At 31.2% G+C, this 18,872-nt stretch overlaps 3 protein-coding genes across 7 annotated transcripts; 2 read left to right on the top strand and 1 right to left on the bottom strand.

The window, feature by feature from the left end:
* Positions 1 to 119: 119 nt before the first annotated feature.
* On the bottom strand, positions 120 to 3,889 carry LOC113868518 (uncharacterized protein At1g26090, chloroplastic). Of its 2 annotated transcripts, none has more exons than XM_027504165.1 (7): positions 3,636 to 3,889; positions 2,441 to 2,584; positions 2,268 to 2,342; positions 1,958 to 2,148; positions 1,709 to 1,880; positions 929 to 1,348; positions 120 to 394 (listed from the first exon to the last, which is right to left on the bottom strand). In XM_027504165.1, exons 1-7 carry the CDS (start codon positions 3,831 to 3,833, stop codon positions 263 to 265), a joined length of 1,332 nt encoding a protein of 443 aa, XP_027359966.1. In that variant the 5' UTR covers positions 3,834 to 3,889; the 3' UTR covers positions 120 to 262. The 2 variants fall into 2 exon arrangements, with proteins under 2 accessions (XP_027359966.1, XP_027359967.1); XM_027504166.1 differs by having other exon boundaries at positions 149 to 394; positions 3,605 to 3,749.
* Positions 3,890 to 3,954: 65 nt separating this feature from the next.
* Positions 3,955 to 6,782, top strand: LOC113869799 (SOSS complex subunit B homolog). 4 transcript variants are annotated; one of them, XM_027506277.1, is made up of 2 exons: positions 3,955 to 4,096; positions 6,282 to 6,782. In XM_027506277.1, exon 2 carries the CDS (start codon positions 6,310 to 6,312, stop codon positions 6,727 to 6,729), a length of 420 nt encoding a protein of 139 aa, XP_027362078.1. In that variant the 5' UTR covers positions 3,955 to 4,096; positions 6,282 to 6,309; the 3' UTR covers positions 6,730 to 6,782. The 4 variants fall into 4 exon arrangements, with proteins under 4 accessions (XP_027362078.1, XP_027362077.1, XP_027362080.1 ...); XM_027506276.1 differs by having other exon boundaries at positions 3,972 to 4,096; positions 6,287 to 6,782; XM_027506279.1 differs by lacking the exon at positions 3,955 to 4,096 and adding an exon at positions 4,971 to 5,031 and having other exon boundaries at positions 6,287 to 6,782.
* A 1,764-nt stretch (positions 6,783 to 8,546) lies between these two features.
* On the top strand, positions 8,547 to 10,015 carry LOC113869802 (aspartyl protease family protein 2). The gene has a single exon (XM_027506282.1). It carries the CDS (start codon positions 8,630 to 8,632, stop codon positions 9,956 to 9,958), a length of 1,329 nt encoding a protein of 442 aa, XP_027362083.1. The 5' UTR covers positions 8,547 to 8,629; the 3' UTR covers positions 9,959 to 10,015.
* Positions 10,016 to 18,872: the final 8,857 nt, after the last annotated feature.

The raw sequence follows: 18,872 nt of genomic DNA, 5'->3' as shown, positions 1-18,872 counted from the left end.
TGCCAATAACTATAGATGTAATTTCAAAGGAGATATGGACAAGATACACATTTCTGACACCATCATAGACCAGAACAGGCATTCTCCATATATATATATATATATAAGATGTATAATCAGCAGTAATGTGCAATTCTTATTCTCAATGATGAAAGCAAGTCAAGCAAAAATGAGGTGTAAGAAGAATTGTCTCTGCCGAAATATTAATAATCATCAGCAGGCATAAAAAGTGAAAACTGAGAAGTACAAAAGAATAATAGGGTTACAGCAATGTAACAACAAGACTTCTGTCCACAAATTTGGCTCCGCAAACCTTTCCTTGAATTTCTGGAGGCAAAGGAATGGCACGTCTTTGGTCTCCTGCTTCTACCAACAGCTCAGATCCTCCCCTATACTACATTTATTATAAAAAGGAGAGAAAGAAAAAGCAATCAACATCTCATTTCAGTTATGCGTATAAAAACTGCACAAACTTGCATCATGTAGGAAAGAGCAGAATTTGTGATAGAAAGGAAAGCACAATAAAACTCCCAACGACACATAAAACAAATATCCAATTCAACCATAAAATTCAAGCCATCTAGTTCCACCAAAAAATGTAAAAAAAAAAATAGTTTAATGAAATGTGCACAGCTCAAGAAGCAATTGCATCACATATTTTGCCAGTTTCATAATTTATCTACCAGGAAGTTGACCTACACTTTCATGAATAACAATATACTCTTTCCATCATCTTCACAGTCAATGTTTTTGAAAGAAAAAAAAAATTGAGTGCATAATGATGACTTGAAACCTAACTGTATTTGATATAATTTTTATGACAAAGTATAATATTAATCTTATTTCTCTTAGATTCTTTGAAAGAGAGACATAAAAATCACGGTTGAAAAATAATTATAAAATATATGAGCAAAAAGATATTGCATACTTGGTATAGCTTGATTTCTGATTTGTCAAAACCAGGCATGAAGAGAGTAACGGATTTTCCTTTTATATCAAATTTAACCGATGACGTCATATCACTGCATTGACTTGACTGCAAAGTAAGAAGATGTCTAGCACCTTCATTGATGGTGTCCAGTAGAATTCTGCTCCAATCTATAGTTTTATTCATTGACAAACTTGAAATGAAAGCAGATGGCAAGGGAGTAAGATCTTTTTTTGCCCTTTCCAATGATTCAAGATTTTGTTGCTGTGAGGTGATTCCAAAAGCACCAGAAACCTGAGCACCAGCCTGAATTGTACATCCCCAATATCGTAATGCTGAATTAACTGATGTTGGATTGTTCGGATCCATCACAAGGAAGCAACCAAACCTCTTTGGGTTTGAGAAGGCAGAAGATCCTTTCTGGCAACACATGATCAAAAACAAATTTACAGTTTTGTGTTAAGGTATGATGTTAGGTAACCCATGTTAGTAGTAACAATATGTTAGTTAACCATTAGTAGTTAGTTATGATACCTTGGTTAGTTAGTTAGCTTGACTAAGTTAATTCGGCATGATGCCTTTGAATAAGTAGAAGGGTTTGAGGAGGGATCTTATCAGTTGTGAGAGTTAGGGCCTTTGGCTTGGGAGGAGCAATCCCTCAAAGAACTGTAATGTTCTATCCTTGTAATTGGGGTTCATCCCTAATTCTTCTTAATAAGATACCTAGTTTCTATCATATGATTAGATTAATCGATTATGTTATATGACGTTTTCTCTTACCTCCAGCATTTGATCCAAAGTGTCCCATATTTCTGAACTCATTCTCCCATTGAAATAAGATTTGTTGCTACTTATTTTCATGGCCTCATCCACAAGTGTCAGGAGTGAAGGAGCAGCCAATCTCCCAAGTTCAGTTTTCTCAGCCAAGGTGCGAAGATATTTCAAGTACAATCTACAAAATCACAACATCAAATCAAAGATATTGATGAGGGTGTGCATGTGAGTGTGAGAGAGTAGTAATTCCAAAACCTTGCTTTACTGCTTCCACCTATGATTCGCAGGGTTTCCTCACTGCTGATACCATCATATATTATTATGTCAAATTTATCTCGTTGATTCTTTGAGGCTGCAATCCCCAAAAATCCTACAAGCCTCTCAAGTGCAAGTACCAAAAAGATTGAATCCATCCCAGGCAGAACACCAAGCTCTTCTCCAACAATCTATCATATGACAGAAAAAGGAGGATGACAGAGCTCCACTTTAAAAACTAGATCAAGGGAATGTATGTCCATCATAAATATAGATGGAATATGATATTGAAAACATATTACGTACCCACCCCTCCAAGTGTGCCTTGTGTCATATTAAGTTGGGCATCTGCTTGCTTCAGAAGTTTTAGAGGTTCAAGAAGCATCTGCAATTATAGAGCAATACTCAAATTCCTCAGACACCAACCAAAAGTATACAAAGATTATTTGTATAGAGAGAGGAAAAGGAAACAGTAACACACACTTTGGTTGTTTCCAACCTAACAGCTGAAAGGTTCTTGCTGCATTCGACATGGGAAGTTCCAATCTTACAGTTGAGGAGATAGTCAGCAGTGGTGTCTTGGTTATGTATCACTAAACATGTGTTCAATCCAGCCATTGCATAATGCTGAAATAAAAGGCACGTGAAATGAAAAATAAAAAAGAGGAGAGATTAATTTCTTTTCCACTGTTGAACTTGGATGATTGACTTTTATGAGTAAATATTTGTGGTAAAAGAAAGAATCTGCAATTCTCAATGAGAAAAGAAAATAATGATGGGCATGTTTAGTTTAAGAAAACACTACTTTCCAGTTTTTACAAATAATTACAATAATATCACCTAGTTTCCACTTTATTTCTTATTTTTCAAAAATAATTAAAAGGTAATGATAAATAATATCTCTGAGAATTTGGTTTTCTACCAAACTCAAAAACATCATATAATCTATGTAGTTAACTTCACCTAGTGAGATAAGACTTGATTGTCTCTAGCATGCTCATTTGATCCAAAATCTAAGGGTACACACTCAAACAGCTTAATGAATCAGTTATTCAATAAGCTTTTAAAATTGAGAACTTATATCATAAATTTGCCTCTATAAAGAACTTACTTTTCTAAGCTTCAGAAATAAGTTTATTAAAACAGTTACGTTATTTAAGTTTAAACCATTAAAAATTGACACCGTATACACTTATTTTTATCTCTTACAGATCTTTTATCTTTTCTATGTACATGCATCCCAAAAATACACCATAAAATATAAAGGGACACCTTTCCGTGTCTACTCTTGGCTGCTCAAGTAACATTTTTCTTATTAAAATGATAGTGATTAAGTTCATATTCCAAGTTTCATAGTCAAATTCATAGAATAAACCATCATGTAAAATATTTTATTGAATAAGCACTTAAGTTGGGTTCTTCATAGACACTCTTCCAAACACTAGGGCTCATCTTCTTTTTTTCAATTTCTGGGCTGAGAATTTCATAAATACAAGTACATAAGCACCTTGAAATAGCAATCAATCAAATATCAACTTCAATATGAAAGATGTGAAAGTTTTAAGTAGAGCAGAAAAAATCAACTCTCTCTCTCTCTCTTAAGGTTAATGGGAAAAACAAAATTGAGAAAATGAGACAAATTTTTACTTTTGATTGTAGTTGAAAACGAAATTGGCACCTGAGCGGCGAAGATAGCGGCAGTGGTTTTTCCAGAGCCACCTTTGCCGAGAAAAGTGAGTAATTTTGTTGCTGAAGAAGCGGGACCGCTCTCTGAAGAAGACGCCACTACCAAACGCGGTTTTGGGTGAAGAAGCGTTGAACGAGAAACGGGCTTTCCAATCAGAAGCGGAAATGAAAAATATGAAGCGGTGCCCATCCCTTCCGATTTTCTCAGAGACACACACTGCCAACCCAAACTGTGCAGAGAAAATAAGTAAAATTGAAATTACAAATCCCTTATATACTTTTCCTTTTTTTATTTCTAAAATTTTTAATGTACTGTCAACGTTTTAGTGGTTATGCCAAACACTTCACTCTTGCATCCTAAGTTTTACTCTCATTCCCTTATCTCATAAAAACCCAAACACCAAAATAAAGTTACTCTCTCTGCAATCTGCATTTTCACTGATTCAAATCGAAGTTCGTTTCTTCTAACTTCAGGTCCCCCCTTTCCTCACATGTTTTTGTTGTTGTCTTGGTTGTTGATTTCCTAATTGCTGATCAGATGTCAAATTTCCTGAGAACATTGTGTATGCTATGCTTTGTTGTATTTATTAAGCTTCGCTGTGCTTTTTGTCTGGTATGCTTTCGGTATCATACAATTTGTGGTGTTGACTGTATTTCTGGTGCTATGTGCTTATTGTTGGGGGTTTAAATTCGAGCTGAATATTTCTGCATATTGAAAATTTAAGAGGATCATATGTTACCGGTTTAATGATCTAGATTCAATTAGTATCGAATGTTGTGCCTAGTTTGGAATATAATTTTGTTTTTGGACACCTTGTTTCCTGCAGCAGTTGTAGTAGGAAATATTTATGCTTTTTTTTTATCATGAAATTTGACATCTATCTATTTGCTTTTGGGAATATGCTTTATTGATCAAACCACGTTGGTGAGGGAGAAGAGACAACCTCAGACTCAGATTTGGCCTTGGAATAGGGAAACCAAGAAAGAAACTAATTGCTATTAAAATAACTAAGCACATTGGATATTTGTAGATATTACGTTAATCTGTGTTTTCCACTCCCGTGAATTAGTGTGTCCTCCAAAATTTTTGTATAAATCAATATAGTAATAGTTCGTATAAAACAATACTTAATTCGTGGTAAGTTTTACTGAATCGCTTTTCTGTGGATGTCCATGTTAGTCTGGAATATATGGACCAGAAAACAATTAGCAAACTTGTACATGGACTTTGTGTGATTGAGGAAAGCAATATTAATAAACATTAATCACAGTTAAAACATACTGAACAGCTTTACATTTTCCTCAGAACCAAGGTTCCTATGTTGGAGTTTCGCTATGAAGCAGCGAAGATTATTTCATTCTTGAACTCCTTTAAACCACCACTAGATGTTTTAGAGTCTTTTACCAGCAATTTCTGTCCCATATTCTAAATTTTATTCTGAAAGAAAATGTTTTCAAACATCCAAAATTCAGTTGACACCTTATAAACAGGACCAAATTCTCTTAATTTACAAAACACTGAAAAAAGTTATGTGTGCTCTGATGAATCCAAATTAAAGTGATTTTAGGAAGAAACATGGTCATGAATAGACATAAAAGCAACATAGTTAAAATTTCGATTTGAATCGTAAAATCTTATGATTTTGGAAGTCTCATCGATTTAAATCGTGAATAAAATCCTGATCAGTAAAATCATTGTAAAATCTCAATTTAAATCGTAAAATCTCTCAAATCATGGAATTTCACTATTTCACTTCAATTTTGAAAATTCCTCTCAAAGTCTCTTTTGTTGAATCCTATCATAGTTGATGTCTCTTTCATATATCTCCTTTTTATGGAATCTAATTTGTCTCTAGCAGTTTTGAATCCTAACATTGTTGTTAACATTCAAGAGTCCTCCTAGTGCGTGTAACCTGGTCTGCAACTAAACCCAACAGTGTGCTACTGCTCTGAGTTCAAGTTTAGTGCTGTTGTTCTTGTATCTTTTCTGTTCTGGTCTATTTTTTACTCATGCCAATGCATTACATTCTTACTGAATAAATTATGATTTGTGAGTGCTACTTTGTTTAAGTACTTTTACTGATTTGAAGGTTTTCTTCCTTAATTTATGATATTTTATATAAATAATATGAATTTATATCATATATATGAATTTTATAAAATCTTACAATTTGATTTACGATTTTAACTACCTTGCATAAGAGTGGTCTCTAGTAGATAGCAGTTCAGCTACCAAGAAACTACTTTGTTTGTTATTTTTGCCTTATTGCCATGGACGAGAGTACTTTCAGCACGTGCGCATGTAATGGTATCTTTTTTTTATAGATACATCCTCCACAAGTAGTACATACACAATTTATTAGAGTTAGTGCCCCCAAAATAAAGGGATACCTCCTCCAAAAAAGTGGTCAATAATTTTCAGAGAAAGAAAATATGAACATGAAAACAGTTTTCAGAGAACGAAAATAAGAAACATTGATTTTGTATAATAAGTGATTCTTATTATACAAGAGCTCATACTCTAAATTTGACCATAAAATAACTGGAATAAAGGAAAAAGGATTTTTAACAGTTATATTTTCCAAAATTCTTTTAACTGCCTCCTTATTCTTTGGGTGATATGTTGTGTCTAATGAAGTGCAGGTTCTTGTGGAGACAAAGTAAAGATGATTCTTCTCAAAGACATTGTGCCTGCAGCTCAGAACAACATAGACACTAAATTTATTCTTTTGGAGAAAGGCGAGAGCACACTGGAAGGGCAAAATAAGATATGTTTGGCACTGGTGGCTGATGAGACCGCAGCTGTTCATTTTCAGCTTTGGGGAGATGAGTGTGATGCATTTGATTCAGGTGACATAATTTATCTTACCAAAGGTATCTTTTCCTACCAGCGTGGCAACCTTATACTAAGGGCAGGCAAGAGAGGGAAGCCAGAGAAGATAGGAGAATTTACAATGTCCTATGTTGAGACACCAAACATTAGTGAAATTCATTGGATTCCTGATCCAACCAATTCTAAGAATTATATCCAAGACTATGTAATATCTCCTGTGTCACGCATCTTCCCGCCAGCTCTGGATGAATGAGGATGTAAACCATTATGAATTTGTTGCAAAATTTACAGATTTAGATTTGTAGTGCCTACTCTTTTGCAGTTTTTTTTTTTTTTTTTTATTTTGAAAGTTTTCTTATTTTTTTTAAAATACTTGAAATGGAAGAAAAAACTAAAACTTTTCTAGATCCACAGTGCATTTCTGATAAACTTACCGTTGTTTAGCCACTTTATCAGCATCGTTTAGACCTTCAATTTGTAACCATTCCTGATAAGCTCATCTGAGGCAATACCACATTTAATTTGTATTATTTTCTTATTACTTTCAAATATTAAACCTTTTGTTCCTTCATTATTTTACCCCTTGAATAAACAAGGAGAATAATATGACTCTTTTTTTAAAACTATTTATTTATTTCTATAAACTTAATTATAGCTACAGCAATAAAAAAAAAATGAAACTGATTGTTAAAATAGATTACGGTATAATCAATCAATGTAAACTTGTAAACTAATAAAAGATTGATAACAACAATAACTTGAAATTCCATGCAAGAAAAAAAATAGAAATTCCACAATATTGACCTTTTTATGTGCTCGTTTAATTTAAAGATAAATAAAATTGATTTTAGACCATAAAAAATAATTAAAACATGTAAATAAATTTTAATTATATAATTTTTATAATATTATATATATATATGGAGAATAATTTTCTCACACTACTGTAAATCTAAAAAATCTTATATTTAATCTGAATCTTTCATTTAATTTATATCTGATGATCAATAAAGTAATAAATTATAATCTGTTATATATAAATTAAATAAAAATTTGAGTGTAAAAAATTTTAAACTTATTATAACATGAAAAGACCTTTCTTTTTATATATATATAAATACAAATAACTCACGTACTTATATTTTATTACTTTAGTTAAATAACAGATAATTTTTTACTAGTTAAATTGTTTAATTTGTACAATTAAAATTTAGTATAAGTATTTTAAATTTATTAAAATTAATTGTTTAACATTAAACGGCACAAAAATAGTTTCTCCCCGTAACCCAGTTTAGAATGAAGACAAAAACAAAAAAAAATTATTTATCTTAGATACTGGGGTTAATCTTGTATTAAGAGTATCATTAAAAATAAACAAAACGAATCACAAGACAACACTGTGACAGTCAATCAAGCAGCACTAAAGCAAAGATGACACAAAACCAACGTCGTAAGAAGAATAAAACAGCTGGAAATGCGATGTGCTCCAAAACTATTCCCATCAAAATTTGGCATTAATCGAAATATGCTCAAAGACCAAAACACTCAAAATATTTGCTATTCGTACGTAAGAAACATATTATTCATAATTTATAACATAACCTTTTTTCATTTCTTTTTACTATATCAATTGTTTTATCAGACACTTTTATTATAAACAAAATATATTGGATACTACTTCTCTATTCCCAGTCAAATTTAACTTGAGATACAGCATTAAACTTCACACCATTGATTTTAATTTCAATAATCGATTCCGAATTTTTTAACACTCAACCAATTAAACTCTAAATAATTTTGATCTTATTTAATGAACAAGTGACTAACAAACTCTGAACCCCGACTTAGCAGTAATTTATAATTTTATATATATTAAATAATCAATATTATATATAATTAATTTTTATAAACTATTTATTTTTAGTATATATTAAATCTTAAAATATTTTCTGAAAAAAATCTGTTACCTCACTTCACTTTAATTATATATATAAAAAAACGAAAATACATGGAAACCATGAAAACAAGTACGTATAAAAGTACATTGTTGACAACCCCCAAACCAAAACGCGTAGCATCAATCATCTTCTCTTTCATATCACTGCTTCCTCTTTCTTCTTCGTCTTCACTCTCTCTTTGACGCCCTTTCAACAATGCCTTCACACCGCTCTTTCATTTCCCTTTTCACTCTCTTCATCTTAATCCCCATACACTTCTCCACCTCCACCCATTACCTAAGGTTACCGTTACTACCGAGGAGCCCACCTTCATCGCCGGCGCAACTTCTCGCCGCTGACATCCACCGTCTCTCCGCTCACCGGACTTCTCTAAAATCCCCTCTCACCTCCGGCGCCGCCACCGGGTCCGGCCAGTACTTCGCCGACCTCCGAATCGGAACTCCGCCGCAGCGCCTCCTCCTCGTCGCCGACACCGGCAGCGACCTCGTATGGGTGAAATGCTCCGCTTGCAAAAACTGCTCTAACCACCGACCCGGATCCGCATTCCTGCCCCGACATTCTAGAACCTTCTCATCACACCACTGCTACGACTCATCGTGTCGACTCGTTCCCCGTCCGAGTCATACCCCACCCTGCAACCATACCCCAATCCACACACCGTGTCGCTACGAGTATTCCTATGCGGACGGGTCCATCACAAGCGGGTTCTTCTCCAAAGAAACGACGACGTTCAACACTAGCTATGGTAGGGAAACGAAAATTAAAAGCCTCGCCTTTGGGTGCGGGTTTCGGATCTCGGGTCCTAGCGTTTCCGGGTCGAGCTTCAACGGGGCACAAGGCGTAATGGGCTTGGGCCGCGGACCCATATCATTTACTTCTCAATTGGGTCGTAAATTCGGGAATCGATTCTCTTACTGTCTACTCGACTACACCATATCCCCACCCCCGAAAAGCTACCTAACCATCGGCGCTTACTCAAACGACGTCGTTTCCGGCAAGTTCAGCTACACGCCGTTGTTAACTAACTCCTTTTCTCCCACGTTTTATTACATTGGAATCGAGAGTGTGTCCGTTGACGGCGTTAAGTTACCCATAAGCTCTTCCGTTTGGGATATTGACGATAACGGTAACGGCGGCACCGTCGTGGATTCCGGCACCACGCTGACCTTTCTGCCGGAGCCGGCTTACAGGCAGGTCCTTGCGGCGTTCCGGCGGCGCATGAGGCTTCCGCCGGCAGAGGGCCCTGCGCTTGGGTTTGATCTTTGTGTGAACGTTTCCGGCGTGGCTAAGCCGAGGCTGCCGAAGCTGAGATTCAATCTCGCCGGAAAAGTGGTGTTATCGCCGCCGCCGAGGAATTATTTCATTGAGGTGGTGGAGTGGGTTATGTGTCTGGCGGTTCAACCGGTTAAACCGGGTTCGGGGTTTTCAGTTATAGGTAATCTAATGCAACAAGGGTACTTGTTTGAATTCGATATGGACCGGTTGCGCTTAGGGTTCTCGCGTCATGGGTGTGCGGTTCGCTAAAACCGAACCGGTTTTTCGTTTCTTTATGGAGTAAAAAAATGACACGGATTTAAATATTTTTTGGGACATTTTGATTTGTTTGGATTGTTATTGGGAATGAAATGCGAACTATTTCAATGGGTGAGCGTTATGATGATGAATTGGCTGTGTTTTTTATTCTGAAAATTCTTTTTGGTTTTTCATCTGATTTTTGTTCCATGCAGTGTCACCCTCTAGGTAAAATAAATTTGAAAATTAAAAAATTGAAGGAAAAAGTTTAAGCTTTTATTTTAAACTGTTATTTTTTGTATTTTAATTTTAATTAAATAAATATTTGATTTTTTTCATAGAAATAAAGAATTAGTATAGCCGTTGGGAAGAAAAAAATGAAATAATTGTGTAGCTATGATGTAAATAACTGAGGGTGTTTGCAGTATCTGTCTCTCTTTTGAAATCGTTCACTCCGGGTAATGATTCTGATCACATGTACGTTGTACCATTTATAAAGAACATGATTTGCTTGTACGTAAGGAATCAACTCATTTAGGGTGTTTGGATTAGATTAGATCGCTTTTAAAGATTTTAATTTTGATTGAAAGAAAAAATTAGTGTATTATTTATTGAATCATTTTGAAATTTGGATTATAATTTAAAATGGTTTTAGTTTAAAAAATAGCTTTTAAGAGTAAAGAAAAGTTTATATAACCTATCATTAAAGGTTAATAATTTATTTTGTTGATTGATTATTTTTATTTTATCTATATTAATTTGATTTCAAATACTATTAATATAAAGAGGTATATCATCAACTAATTTAAAAATAAAATAAGAACAAAATTAAAACATTATATTTTTTAATAAATTAATAATAATAAAATAATTTTTATTTAAATGAGTGAAAGAATGATATATATATATATATATATATATATATATATAATGATCTTTATAAAAACTTATTGTATATGAGATTTAAAATCTGACTCAATTTAATAAAAAAATATATATTTAAATCATTTTAGTAGTTTACATTAAATTGCATCAATTTATGAAAAATCTAAGGATGAAAAAAGTTGTTTTAATATATTTTTTTTATTAAAGCTGTTAAATTATCATTTTTTATTATTTATTTATTACTTATATTTTTTTAAAAAAAATCATTTTTATCACATGTAAAATTTCTTTCATCCATTTTTTATTTCAACACTATATTTGTACATATCAACATGAAAGGAAATGAGTTTGTAATCCAAACCCATTGGATGAAATTGTATAGTTTTCCCTCAGTTGAGTCTTTCACTTATTTATGTGTAAGATGAGATGGGAAGAAATTTATATATATATACATATAAATTTTTTTTTACGCTTAATTTAAACTTTTTATTTAACTTACATAAAATTAAATATAAATTTTTATATTGGTGTGAGAAAATTATTTCTCAATAATATATATACATCATGCATCTATTATTAAAATTTTGTTAAGATTGTTATTCATGTCCTAAGTAATGGATAATATTACAATTCACTAAATTTTAAATAATCCAAATTTAAGATTTTGCTTGTACACATTAATTGTCATTTCTCCAATAGATATATGGTAATAACAGAAAGTCATTACTTAGATCCTGGCAACCTAAGGTGTTGTGGATGCTCTGACAAAGGATTCAAATTAGACATTGTTGTTTTCAAAACATATTAACTTTACATCAAAATACGAGAAGTAAACCAAGCAAACATTTATATATGCATTTTCCCCAACATCCAACTTATGTGTCATTCTTACATGAAACCATCTACAACTCCAAACATTGGATAATTAGTAGAGTTTAATTAAATAAAAAAAAAATACAACATTGGCATGCAAGACTCCATAATGATTGTATAATTGCCATTGAGGAAGAGCATGTCATTTCCACTGGCTTTGAGGGGGAAACTTGAAGCGTTTGAAGGTTGGTTGGTGTGTGATTATTGACTAAATGGATTTTGTTGTTCCTCGTTGGAGTGTAAATGACTATAAAATATCATTAATTTGAATACTTAATATTTGCTAATTAATTATAATTAAATAGTTTTTTAAAAACTGAATGTAAATTATAAATTTAAAACATCTACACATTAATAATTAGTATAATTCTGTCACATGTCAATCGGTAATAAAGTCATGTAAGAAGGGTATGGATACCTCTCCTAACATGATGATATCAAAGTATTAATAATAACATTAAAAATTTATATAATAACAACATCTACTTAAGTAACTAAATAAAATTTTATTTTTAAATAATAACAACAAATACTTATATAACTAAATAATAAAAAATATATAACTTGAAAGTTAGAGGCATGAAATATATTCCTTGTGGGTAGTGACAAACATTTGGTTTCTAGCATTCAATCAGTTCCTCTGATTGGTTTAGTCTTGAATTGAGTTTATATATGGAGACAAAATACAATTCTTCTGTCGTAGGGGACTTAGATCACATTTGTTGGCGTTGGATCGTCTTTGTCTGTCTGTAGTTTTCAAAAGATGTTCACAATCTCGATCATCAAAAATATTTTATTTCAAAATATATCGTTCCAACTTATATTACAAAAAAAAGTATATGTTTTTCTTTTCAAACGCGCACACAACGTTTTGTACTTTATAAATATGTTAAATTTAATTATATTCTTTATGATACTATCCGTGAAAGTATTAATAAATAATCACATTAATTTCTTAGATGTTACACAAGTTCTCTCATATTTTATAAATTTATGCATGGTTAAGGAGGTGGAGGGGACAACGTTATTGATCATCGTGATGACGGTGGTGGACACGGCAGTATTGCTGCCAACTTTCTATTATAAAATCTCATGAATCTGTGGTTTCTTCTTTACCTTTTAAAGACAAGACTAAGGAAGATGGATGCTACTACATCATTATTATAAGGCATAAAGAGGAATTTTAAAACTTCAGAGTTTAAAATTTATAATGGTGACTTGTAGTCTGATATAAGTTAATATTCGTTTCATTAAATTAACACGTAAACTTATGCATAAACGTGAGACACAGCTGATTTGGAACTCTAAAAATAAGTTTACGTTAACTTTAGTGTTGAGTTTAAATATTAAATAACTTTTTATTAAAAAATATTTGTACATTAGATAGAAGCGAATTCGAAAATGAAAAGGGTGATAATTATTTGATTCACGAGAGGGAGTGTGGGCACTTGCTATAATTAGAAGAGTGGAAGTTAATAAATGCAAATGACAAGCTCGGGTAAGCTTGTTTCTTTCTTCTCTTCAAATGCAATGAAATCTCATTTTTCTGTTACTCAACGTGCGTTCTCATAAATGCATTATGCAACGCCAATCTTCCCTACCTTATATAGAAATGGTAAAGACCAATAAGGATTCATCGGAAGGGTAGGTGGGCATGCCTTATTAGCAGTAAATAGGAACTGTTAAGATCAATTTTTAATAATATTTTTGGTTTCATTTTCAATTATTTTGAAAAAGAACTTGCAATTATATAAAAACATGTCAAACTTATCTTCTATATGTCAAATTGGGTGTAAAAAGGGGGGGTGTTAAAGTAAAACTGAAAAGGCTTTGATTACCTTACAGTAGTCATGTGATGTATACGACCAAAAGCATAGGGATAACTAGGAAACCTCATGTCTTGAGGTCCACGATTGACCCAAACCAGATAGGATAAGACCAACCCTTCATTGCATTAATCGCCACAACATGTGGGACACAAAAAGCATGCTCAGCTGAATGGGTTATTATTGCACATTCAGAGACACAAATGGTGCCCTATTTAACAAAAGGTAAAATTTATGTTAAGAGAGTTTTTGAATTAACTAAATACAGTTATTTTAAGTTAATATATGATCTTTAGATAAATATTCAGAGGCTAAAAAAAAGTTCATCAAACTTTAAGGTTCAAAGGAAACTTATAAAGATATCTACACATTGTCTAATAACAAGGTTTTTAAATTAATAGTGAATTTTGAATGAAACATTCGTTAAAAAAAGGGTGTGTGTAAAGAAAAACTATTGGTGTGAAAGAATGAGATGTGAGTGATAGCAGTATATATGTACTGTGTTTGCAGATCCAGCTGTCTGGATGGGAGCAAAGCTTCTCCTTCACTTACTCCTCTCACATGTGATCTATCTCATCTCATGTCCCCACATTCTTTTCTGTCTCTTACTCCCCACTCCCAAGTCTCACTGCTACAAGACAACACCTCAAATTTGATATCAGATACATCCAACAACACACTGTTCATTCAATCCACACAAAAATTATTGTACCTTTAGAACTTATTTATCAGAATATATGAATGTAAAACATCTTTTCCTTTTTTATACTATTCTCTCTTCATTAGTATATGTTTTCTCCTTGATTGATTAAAAACTCAACTAACTTTTTTAATCAAATAACATATTGTTATTTTATTTCTTTTAAGTTGAAAAAGACCACTGTTATGTAGATAAATAATTAATGAATAGATGCATTGTTTCTAATTAAAAAGAATAAAAAGAGTTCAATATCGTATGACAATGTAAATTAGTTCAATTGGCTAATTTGGTTCTAAGAATTGAAGATATGCTCCATTCTTCCAAACCAAGTACATGAATTTAAATGTAAGTTAGCATGATTGAAGGTTATTGATAGCTTTCATTTTTATTTTACAAAAATGGTTTGTTAGGAAAATGTTTAGCCTGAAGTGGATTTATTTTAAAATACTTGGACTTATTGTGCATGGAAAGGCAAATGTTAATAATACTTTGGAGTTGGGAATTTTTCAAGAATCTGTAGTAGTAAAAACTATTATGTATAAGTGAAAAATCTTAATAGGAGGTTTAGTCTATTGTGGGTGAATTAGGATAAACTTTGAGTATTCCTATCCCTGACTCTTAAATTTGATTAACCATAATCTATTCAAGCATAAAAAGGAGTATTACTACTAAAAAGTTTAGTCTTGAGAACTTTTCAATATTTTATTAAGTGTCTATCTAAAGGCTGAAAGCTTATTCTATGACAAAAATGAGTGACTTATAAACCCTTTTAACTATCATAATACACTTTATGTAGACTATTTTCATTAACTAGACAAATCATTTTTAATTAAAATTGTTAAACATATATATGATATAATGGAAACAAACATAGATATTATATTTAAAATTCATATAAAAAAATCTTTCATAACACTTGTAACTTTTTAATAGGATAAATCTTGTAATTCCTACACCTACTCTTCCCATTAATATTAGTATAAATTTAATATTTTTAAAAAATTAATATAATGAAAGTTACAAAACTTGTTATAAGGGCAGCTTATGGAATAATGGAGAAGATTAAGCTTAAATCGCACAACGAGAAACGCATTAAAATCCTCTATAATGGCAAATGATTATTAATTCATATTACATAAGGTGCTATTACCTCAAAAAACAAATGAACTTCTTTCGAAACGATTTTTTTATTGTAATTAAATCGATTCTTTTATGTATCCAAACACGCCATTCATCCAAAAATATAAAAAAAAATTCAAATTTTACCGTTTCAAACCTTAATCTTATATTATTGAAAAATCGTTATTTAGTAATAATTTAATAATAAATTATCCTTAATTTGCAAGTATTATTTTAATAAAAATTAAATTATTAGTATAGATATTATAAATTTATACTTATAAAATGATGTATTAAACAAACAAATAATTTTGCCAGTAAAATTATTAATAAAACGTTACTATAATATATTACTTGTCAGTATAAAATTTCAAAATCTATACTAATATTTTTTTTATTAAACAAAAATTATACTGATGACAAAGACTATAACTAAAGAAATTATTTTAAGACCAATTTTATTTGTTAGTAGATGATAATTATTTTGTAATACATCTTATAAAATTCTTAAAATTTTATCAAATTTACTAATCTTCTTACTTTTAAAATTATTGTATATATCCAGTTTATCACTAACCCTAAAGTATTTGGATAAAATAGCTTAAAAGTTTAAAATAAAAAAATCAATAAAAATATTAAAGTTACTTAGATTTAAAATTAAAATAATTTAATAAACTAAAAAACATAAAGACCTTGCACTAAAAGTAGTACTTTATATACTTTAAACTTTTGGTAAAAATATAGATAAAATGCTTCACGAGATGAACAAAATTGTTGGTCCTTTTGCTTGGTGATCATGTATAGTTGTAAATGTTTACTCTGTTCGGAAACAGGGGACCAGCAACAATTGTATATAGCTTTTGGGTCAGGCAAACATTTCAATCAACTAGTTTATTATTTTATATTTTTCTAAATAATAATTTTAAATAATAATTTTAAAAAAATTATTTTTAATTAATATAAAAAAATAAAGGGCAGTTATCATGGTTTGTGTAAAAATAAAAAATACTTTTAACACTTAAATTAGAAAAGATCTAAGAGAATAGGAATGACAACGGGTAGAGTATAGGTAGAGTACCCATCCTCATACCCGCATTTTAAAAAAATACTCGTACTAAGCTCCATACCAACGTGGGTAGTACTTTTAGTCCTCATACCCGTACCTCTGGGTATCCGCATATCCATACCCGCCCTTATTACCTGCGCATGTCTAAGAAAAAAAAAGTTATAAAAAAAATATGCTTGTATAAATGAAAAATAAATATTCAAATATCATAAGTGTTAAGTATATCTTAGTACATCAACTTTTTATACTAAAGTACTTAAAAATCAAAAGCAAACTTACACACATAATCTTCATGATCTTGTAAAATAACTAACTCCTAAACTTTAGATTCATGTAATGTCACTCTGCAAGACCTAAAAAAATAACATTAGTTAATTATTTATTGTAAAGTCAAAATAGTATAGTTAGACTATTTTACCTCTCATCAGAATCATACTCTCCAAATGACGGAAAACGTTTATCTTTTAAGTTTACATATTGCTTTAGTCCAGTAATACCAATAGAAACTAAAACATACAAGTACATAATAAAAAAATTAATAATTAAGCTATCAAATTAAAATTAACAAAAATATTTAATTAAATAAATATATTAATAGAGTATTCAATACCTTCATTTTCATGTTTTAGCCAACTTTGTGTGCACATAAGTGCTTCTAAAGTATCCTCATGAAGTTGAGAATGATGAGGATTCAACAATCTACCTCATGTGCTAAAAGCAGACTCTGAAGCAACGGTTGAAATTGGGATGACCAAAATATCCTTGACAATTTTTTGCAATATTAGATATTTGATCCCATTTGATTTCCACTATCCAAGGATATCAAAACTAGCACTTCTAGGTAATACTTTCTCTTCCAAGTAGATATCCAACTCAGACTTTGATTGCATATCATTTGTATCTTTAACAAATGAATCATAATCACTTAAAAAATTATTAACATTAAGTATATCCAAATTCATTTCCATCTCATTAGACTTTTCAGCTGAACTTTCTACTATTCTCATGGCTTTAGCTTGATAATCTTCAAACAACAAGTAGCATAATTTTTTCACATTGTTAATTTGAAAAGAAGATGAACTTCCATAGAACTTGGGAAAGAAGTACTCTAACAATTTTAATTTATATCTTGGATCCAAAAAAATGGCAATTCCCATAATTCCATGTATAACAGACCAATATTTCTCAAATTTGGTTACCATTTTTGTAGCCATATTTCTAATAGCCTTAATTGAACAAATTTGTCATTGTTGCAGAGATAACTTTATTTCACAAACCAATGAGAAGAAAATATTTGTTGTAAGATATTATGTCCCAGAAAACATCTCAGTCACACGATTAAAGACTTCTAACCTACAACAAATTTCTTTGGCAATTTTCCAATCATTTATTGTAGGGATACATGTATACATATACTCTCTTGTTTTCAAACGAATAAAAACATCTTTATAAGCCAATGCAACAACAAGCATGTGATAATTAGAATTTCATCTTGTTTTGCAATCAAGTACAAGTTTCTTTGTAATGGAAACTTTGATTTGACGTGCTGTTTCCTTAAAGGTTTGTTCTCTTTTAGGTTTAGCTGTCCAAAAAGCAACACTACTTCTAACCTTCTCTATGCCATCTCTAAGAATATTTAAACTATCTTGAGTAATTAAATTGAGAATATGTGCACAACACCTCATGTGAAATAACTGACCATCAAGTTTGTTTAGTAACAAATCAACAAGAGAGTCATTTGTACTACAATTATCCAAAGTGATGGTAGATAACTTTCTATCAATATTCCAATCTAGCATGCATTCAACTAACACTTTAGACAGAACTTTTGCTGTATGTGGATATTCCACATATACAAACCTATTAATGTAAAAATAAATTATATACATATATAAAAAAAATATTGAAATAATGCAAATAATTACTAAATGAATATATCATATAATGATCACAAAAATTATACCTCAATATGCGACTTTGCATATCCCAATCATCAGTAATGTAGTGAGTTGTAATAGTCATAAACCCTTTCTTTTGATTGCTAGCAGTCCACATGTCTGTTGTTAAAGCAATTCTACTTCCAATATTCTCTGAGAGTCCCATAGTCTTCAACTTTTCATTTTGATATATTTTGATAATGTCACCTTTTATTGTGTTCTGACTAGGAACCTTGAATAAAGGTTGGAGGCCTTCAGAATATGCTCTAAACCCCAAATGGTATACTATAGAAAGCGGATACTCATGAATTATTATCATAGAAGCAAGATCTCTTATAGATTGTTTTGGATCAAAGTGATAATTACTCAAATAAGTGGATGATCCATCTACTTTCTTTTGTTCTCTCAACAAGATTGATTGTCTTATATCCTTATATGACATTCTCTTACAAGTTTGAAAGTGTTTATGCAAATGATTTGTTCCATTTGATCTTCTACCTATCAGTTGTTTGTTGCAATA

This window comes from Abrus precatorius, unplaced genomic scaffold (assembly GCF_003935025.1).
Source record: "Abrus precatorius isolate BTA unplaced genomic scaffold, Abrus_2018 Scaffold6, whole genome shotgun sequence".
In the NCBI taxonomy this organism is placed as follows: Eukaryota; Viridiplantae; Streptophyta; class Magnoliopsida; order Fabales; family Fabaceae; genus Abrus; species Abrus precatorius.
Note: the sequence above shows the minus strand (reverse complement) of the source record. Positions and strands in the feature narration are given on the sequence as shown.

Coding starts and splice junctions, on each gene's coding strand:
- LOC113868518 (XM_027504165.1), bottom strand. CDS start 3,833: ATGGGCACCGCTTCATATTTTTCATTTCCGCTTCTGATTGGAAAGCCC. Junction 2,585..3,635: donor CCGCTATCTTCGCCGCTCAG/GTGCCAATTTCG, acceptor CTTTTATTTCAG/CATTATGCAATGGCTGGATT. Junction 395..928: donor CAGAAATCAAGCTATACCAA/GTATGCAATATC, acceptor TAATAAATGTAG/TATAGGGGAGGATCTGAGCT.
- LOC113869799 (XM_027506277.1), top strand. CDS start 6,310: ATGATTCTTCTCAAAGACATTGTGCCTGCAGCTCAGAACAACATAGAC.
- LOC113869802 (XM_027506282.1), top strand. CDS start 8,630: ATGCCTTCACACCGCTCTTTCATTTCCCTTTTCACTCTCTTCATCTTA.